Consider the following 7,360-nt stretch of genomic DNA (forward strand, 5'->3'; position numbering starts at 1 on the left):
TCCTTCCTTCCTTCCTTCCTTCCTTCCTTCCTTCCTTCTTTCCTTCCTTCCTTCCTCCTCTCTTCCTTCCTTTCTCTGTGATGGGGCAGGGGCAGAGAGAGAGGGGAACAGAGGATACAAAGCAGGCTCTGCTCTGACAGCAGTGAGCCCTCTGTGGGGCTTGAACTCATGAACCATGAGATCATGACCTGAGCTGAAGGCAGGCGCTTAACCAACTAAGCCACCCAGGCGCCCATGCTTGTGGTTATTTTGAATAGCTTTAAGGAAATCCCTGATTATATCTATGAAACAAATATATTAAAAGATAAATTTAGTGGGAACATGGAGAAACACCATTTTTTTAAACCTCAAAGCATTCATAGCACCCACTTTTTTCTTCTGTACTTCAGTCCATATGTGCGATCTTGATGTTTGAGTGACAGTGGAGAAAGGGGAACAGCCAAGATGGAAAGAGGTGTGATAGGCAACAAGCAGTATAAAAAAAAGAAACTGATGTTTTCGTTTAGCAAACCACCACCACCACCACCCTTTGCAGATGCCCCTGCCTTTTCCAGAGCATCTGTGGAACCAAAGAATTCCCAATATCAGCTGCTTTCATGACTGGGGAGAGGGTGAAAGTTTAGGGATCAAGAGTTGTTCCTTAAAATTGTCAACACTCCCCACTCCTTAAAAAATAAGTTTATGGCTCAAGTCAGTAAGTTCGAATCCATCTCTTGTTGGGAAGTAGGTCTGTTTTCAAATTGTGACATCGGAATGCCCCAAAGGAAGGTTAACTTTGATGAGTATTTTAAAAAATGCATTTTTACAAGTCCGTATCTTTAAACCCCTGTTCTCCAAAAAGACCATTGTCTCTCCTTCACTAAAATGTCCCATCTCCCTTTCACCACTGGAATATACAGGGGAGACCCAGTTGATGTAACTGGAGATGAACTGAAACTTAACAGAATTGGTGTCACTACCTTCAAACCATCCACACTTTTCTTGTGGCTGGAACTTCAGAAATCAGGAAATATAATAGGCAGTTCTCTGGAACTACCTAAGTAAATGGGTCTCATTTTCACTGTGCTCCATAGTTTTGCAGATGTGATGAGTCTTAGGCCCAGGGACCTTCAGGCTGAGATCAGATCAGCGAGGCAAGAAACTAACAGGCTGTGTAGAAATAAACATCTTTGCTGCCTCTTCCACAGGTTCTAGCTCACAGAGGAAAAAATATTAGAGTGATCGTTTTTTTATTATTTTTTAAAATGTTTTATTTATTTCTAGGAGAGAGAGAGAGACAGCGTGAGCAGGGGAGGGTCAAAGAGAGAGGGAGGCACAGAATCCAAAACAAGCCCCAGGCTCTGAGCTAGCTGTCAGCCCAGAGCCCAACGCGGGGCCCTACCCACAAACCATGAGATCTTGACCTGAGCCGAAGCCGGACGTTCAACTGACTGAGCCACCGAGGCGCCCCATAGAGTGATTCTTTTTTTTTTTTTATTTCTAGGAGAGAGAGAGAGAGACCGCGTGAGCAGGGGAGGGTCAGAGAGAGAGGGAGACACAGACTCCTAAATAGGCTCCAGGCTCTGAGCTGGCAGTCAGCACAGAGCCCAACGCAGGGCTCGAACCCACGAACCACGAGATCATGACCTAAGCAAAAGTCGGATGCTTAACTGACTAAGCCACCCAGGCGCCCCCCCCATAGAGTGATTCTTAATAGACCATTTATTTTCCAGTACAAGTTTCCACAGAACTGTTTCTTATTGATGACTTAAGGCAATTACAGTGCCTAATAAAATAACTTCATTTGGCCATTGGATTATTTTTTTCCCTGTAAGTATAGGTGGGATTAGCCTGATCTGGCTGACATAGCCTGTGGTTAAAATGAACCATTCTTCATCCATACAGAAGAGTCGTCTAATCTGCTCACTCAGTCCACATTTCTCTCTTTTTTTTTTTTTAATTTTTTAATGTTTTATTTCTGAGAGAGAGACAGCATGAGCAGAGGAAGGGCAGAGAGAGAGGGAGACACAGGATCTGAAGCAGGCTCCTGGCTCTGAGGTAGCTGTCAGCACGGAGCCCTACGCGGGGCTCGAACCCACGATCCGTGAGATCATGACCTGAGCCGAAGTCAGACGCCCAACTGACTGAGCCACCCAGGCGCCCCAGTCCACATTTCTCTATCAGGTGCCTCCTTTATGTCCGCCATTGGGGCATGTCAGTGAGCAGAGTAGACAAAAATCTCTGCCTTCCATCCCAACTCCTTAGCCTAGTCCTTGAGACCAGAGTCACATTTCAAAAGACGACAAGGGAAGGATGTGGCTGTGAAAGATAGCTTTTTTTGAAAGCATTGACCCGTGCAGAAACACGGTCCTATATCTTCACCTCACAAGCACCAAACTGAATGTGAGAGAAGTGATCACTGAGTGCCTTTGTGTTCTCTGAGAAGAACAGTTTCCCACTAATGCAGTGGTTTCATCTAAGTGGCCACTCTGGTACTCCAAACTTCCATGACCAACTGAAGAGTGGCAGATAAGTCCAGGGCAGTCTTTGGCTCCAAGAAGCAGCTGATAACAAAATATTGGCATTTTGTCATCTTGCAAAGAAAGCCAAAGAGAGTAAGAGGACAGACTGAGAATGGCTATGTGGAAGATTCCCCATTTTGTTCCAAAAGCTCTTCCCCTCGAAGATACATGAATTGAATAGGAGGCTTTCAAGCATCTGTCTCCTTCCAAGAAGCCATTAGCACTCAGTGTACACCCTCTTCTCTTGACGGTTTGATTGTACATAAGGATGGTAGTTAAGTATTTTTGTAGTTTAAACCTATAACTGGTGTAGTCTGTAATAGTTTGTTGCTAAGTTAATATTTAACAGACTTCAGTCTTCCAATATCAAAGTTTTGCCATACCTGAGAAACAACCTTATAATTATGTATCCTCATTGTAGTACATGAGTTATTGAAGTGTCAGTTACAATTATAGGAGTTAAACAGCATGTGAAACAAGAACTTCCCAGCATTTTCTGCTTTACTCTGTTAACTATCCAAATCAAAATAGTTTCTATGCTTTTGTTCCCCTTTAGAAAATATTTTCTTAAAAAATTTTTTTAACATTTTTACTTATTTTTAAGAGACAGAAGCAGAGCTTGAATGGGGGAGGGGCAGAGAGAGGGAGATACAGAATCCAAGGCAGTGTCCAGGCCCTGAGCTGTCAGCACAGAGCCCGACTCAGAGCTCGGACCCATGAACCAGGAGATCATGACCTGAGCTGAAGTCGGACGCTTGACTAATAACTGAGCCACCCAGGCGCCCTGAAAATATTTTCTAGAATAATCTCAATTCATTCATTTTCCCCTCTTAAAACCTAAGCTTGATGTAGACCTTTTCCATCTGAATTCTCTGATCTTAATTCTGTGTTTAACTGACAATTCTTCTGAATTTGGAAGTAGTAATGAATTTCAGACAAATAGAAGAAAATGTCATTTTGTTTTTGCATCAGGTCATTAGTCCTAATCAATTGTATATTTTCCTTCAGCAAACACATATGACCCAAAGTTATTGAACTTTTAAGAATTTCCACGTTAGAAATTAAGTTGTTCATTATTTTAAGTGATACTGATACCTTTTTGAATACAACATCCTTCATCTGCTTTTGGTACCTAGGTCTGAAGGCCACCATATGCATTTTAAGAGGCACTTTATAAGTCACTCAGAGAAAGACAAATACTGTATGATTTCGCTCATAGGTGGAATTTAAGAAACATACAAGCAAAGGGAAGGGGTTACCAGAGGGGTGGTGGGTGGAGTAAAATAGGTGAGGGGGATTAAGGAGGGCACTTGTTGTGATGAGCACTGGGTGATATGTGGAACTGTTGAATCACTATGTTGTACACCTGAAACTAATATGACACTATGTTAACAATACTGGAATTATAATAATAATAAATACATAATTTTTAAAAATTCTTGATCCTTGGGTTTCTAAAACCCTAGGGTCTTAATGTATCAATAGTCACTAGGTTTAATGCAGCCAGACTATAGAAGTCATAGAAGCAGTTTATCATTAATTCCTAGAAGTCTACTAGGAAAGAGGGTTCCTCAGATTTTAATACTGTGATTATCTAGATCTGCACCATCTGATAAGGTAGCCATGAGTCACATGTGGCTATTTAGACTTAATTTCAAATTATGATTAAAAATTTAATAGTTCACTCACACTAGCCACATTTTAAGTGCTAATGGCTACCATATTGGGCAGCACAGATATAGAATATTTGCATCATTGCAGAAAGTTCTGTTGGACAGTGCTGATCTAGACACCTGAAGAACTTGTGTTTCTCTTTCTAGGAAGAGAGACATCATGCAAAATATTGTACAAATTTTGGAATCAGTCCAATTGAAATGGGAACTGTTTCAGAGCTGGACGGACTTTTCAAGGCTTCATCTTTCTAATAAACTGGCCATTTTTGGAATTGGTTATAACACCCGTTGGAAAGAGGATATCCGTTACCATTATGCTGAGATCAGCTCCCAGGTGCCCCTTGGCAAGCGACTCCGGGAGTACTTCAACTCCGAGAAGCCCGAGGGACGGATCATTATGACCCGTGTGCAGAAAATGAACTGGAAAAATGTTTACTACAAATTTTTAGAGATCACCATTAGTGAAGCTCGGTGCCTAGAGCTGCACATGGAAATTGACTGGATACCCATTGCCCATTCCAAACCAACTGGTGGGAACGTTGTTCAATATTTATTACCAGGAGGCATTCCCAAAAGTCCAGGCCTTTATGCCATTGGCTATGAAGAATGTATTGAGAGGCCTCCCTCACCGCACATGGAGCGACGTTCCCTGGACCCAGGAAAGGAGGGCCGGGTTGACTTGGAGACCCTGTCAGCACAAGCCTCATTACAGGTGGAAATTGAACCCACCCGAATAACCTATTGCTACCTCGGGATTGCTGAGGTCAGGACTCTCCAGCAATGCTTATTTTTACATTTCCAAGCAAATACCAAAACCTTCAGCAAAGATTGGGTTGGTATTAATGGGTTTTTGTCTCAGAACTGTATTGTGGATCCTGGAGTTTCCCCCAAATCCATCTATATCAAATTTGTAGAAGTAGAGAGGGATTTTCTTTCCGCTGGCTCATTAGTTGAGTGCCTGGAAAAAGCCATTGGATACCCCTTAAAATTTAACAACTGAATGTCATCCTTCATAAGGATTTGGGCTCTTACCTTCCTCTTCTCTACTCACTTTCCATTACCCAGACTGTTCCCTCATCCAGATGCTGCCATCAGACTCTTATGGGAATTCTTTCCACAATTGGGCCAGTACAACTTCTACGGAATCATATGAGACTTTGGGCAGAAAACACAGACCTCACCTGAAAATGCTCACTTTGAGCAAGCAAGATTTACAGCGAACTTGCATGGTGGGTCAGCTGTTTCTTTTTTAAACACAAAAAAACAATTTTTAAATGGATTTTAGAGCCCTAATATAAACAAATGTAGGTACATTCCATATTGGACAAAACTTATACTTTGAGTTTCATATGAAATTGAAAAATTGTATTTTTTTCACAATGTTTCATTTTTACACATCTCTACGTCTCTATATAAGTGTTATTTACAACCCTGAATAAGCAATAGATAATGGCAAGTTAAATCTTGAATCACCGTAAATAAGACTGTTTTTCAATATCACCCTTAGCTATATTGTATATAATTTAGAGTTTCATTTTTTTCACCAACCAAGTGTTTTGCTATTCCCAATCAGTGTTGCCTGCAAAGACCTTTGTTTCTGTGATGTACCAACTTTACGGTTGTGTTGCCATTTAAACTTTTTAACGAAAAAATTATTAAAGTAATTCTTGGCCTCTTGGAGTACTAGTTGAGCTTTCTGTAGCAGAGCTGAGAATGTATGGAACAAATGGAGCGTTTCATTTTGCATTTCTTTCTTTTCTTTTTTAAATGACTAGGATATTCCTTCTGACCCTAAGCGTGTGAATTTGTAAGAGACTTTCACTCCTCATCTTTAAACTCAGTGGTCAGGGGCGACTCAAAGAGTACAAATGGAGAATTGTCATGATACTGTTATAAGAAAAGAGAGTCGATCCAATAGAAACATCTAAAACCTTTTTGAAAGTGATCCACGGGGTAGGAAGTTGTAAGGAATCAGTCCATTAGGAAAGTGGTCATCACATTTAGATATCTCAGGAGTTTCTTTGCATTAGCTACACTTTACTTGGAGGTTAGTGCTCTTCTCTGACGACTGGCTTACTAGAAGGGCAGTCAGAGATCACTTTGGTCTTATGGCCGGGACTTGTTAGATTGATGATTTATCTTTAATGATTCCCCCAACCTCTCTCAGGTGCTCTGCTTTAGACGGTCTGCAAATCCAGGTAAGAGCTGTAATTTTCCCCATTTTTTATACTATTGAAGATTAAATTGCATATTGATAAAAAAAAAAAAAAAAACTCTTCCTTCCTACAACCTGGTGTCAAATCAGTGATTTTTCTCACCCTGATACCTCTTGGTTGGTTGATACTTATGTTTCAAATGGCTAGAGGGCTTATAATCAATGGGATGACTTTTATGAATGTCATTTTAGCCTAGGTTTAAGGAGCTGGCTGTTTTCTGATATAAGCTGCTAAATAGGGCATCCTAGTTTGGGTGCCTGGCTGGCTCAGTTGGTAGAGCACGCAACTCTTGATCTTGGCGTCAGGAGTTCAATCCCCACATTGGGCGTAGAGCTTACTTAAAATAATTTGTTTTCATGGATGCTAGTTCAGGAAGAGTATAAATATTCTTGGAATGTGAGTGTAGCACCTCTTCTCCCTGGGTACAGTCTGTAGGTGTGGGCCTTATAAAATTCTCCTGAGTTTGCTTTGGAAGTTCTTTGGGACTTGGAATTACAGACCTAAAGGCTAAGGCTGCACTGACCATCTTATAGCAGCAATTTCATAATATTCAGTGCTAAGTGCTGCAGGAAAACGCATTACCAGGAGTTCTACACAGCATCCCCCAACCTTTGCCACTGACAACCCCCCAAACCAACGTGCTTCGTGCATTTTTTTTTTCTCAATCCCCCTTCCTGCTGTTGTTTAGTTACTTAGCTGGGGCAGATCACTTTGGGAACATTTATCGAGGATGTTTTAGACTGACCTAACGCTACTGAGAATGGGGCATTACTAGGCCACGGTGAGCCACATGAAGAAGATGGCCAAGACGAGATCCAGGATCCAGTATGTTTTCACCATCTGGCTTGGGATGGTTAAGTGGTAGCGGCAAGAGGTCAAAACTGAACAATGGGAAACGGATGCCTGATAACTGAATATCTAGTTTCTTTGACCAGAACAATCTAGAAGAGAGGATAGCAGGGAATCAGAT

At 41.4% G+C, this 7,360-nt stretch overlaps 1 protein-coding gene across 1 annotated transcript in view; it reads left to right on the plus strand.

The window, feature by feature from the left end:
• Positions 1–5,854, plus strand: part of MSANTD2 (Myb/SANT DNA binding domain containing 2) — a 31,809-nt gene extending 25,955 nt beyond the window's left edge. Inside the window, 1 exon segment of the mRNA XM_077756618.1 lies at positions 4,322–5,854. Coding sequence (XP_077612744.1) covers positions 4,322–5,174 — 853 coding nt within the window. The 3' untranslated portion in view covers positions 5,175–5,854.
• The last annotated feature ends 1,506 nt before the right edge of the window (positions 5,855–7,360 follow it).

Source organism: Crocuta crocuta, unplaced genomic scaffold, assembly GCF_008692635.1.
Source record: "Crocuta crocuta isolate KB4526 unplaced genomic scaffold, BGI_CrCroc_1.0 scaffold172, whole genome shotgun sequence".
Taxonomy (NCBI): Eukaryota; Metazoa; Chordata; class Mammalia; order Carnivora; family Hyaenidae; genus Crocuta; species Crocuta crocuta.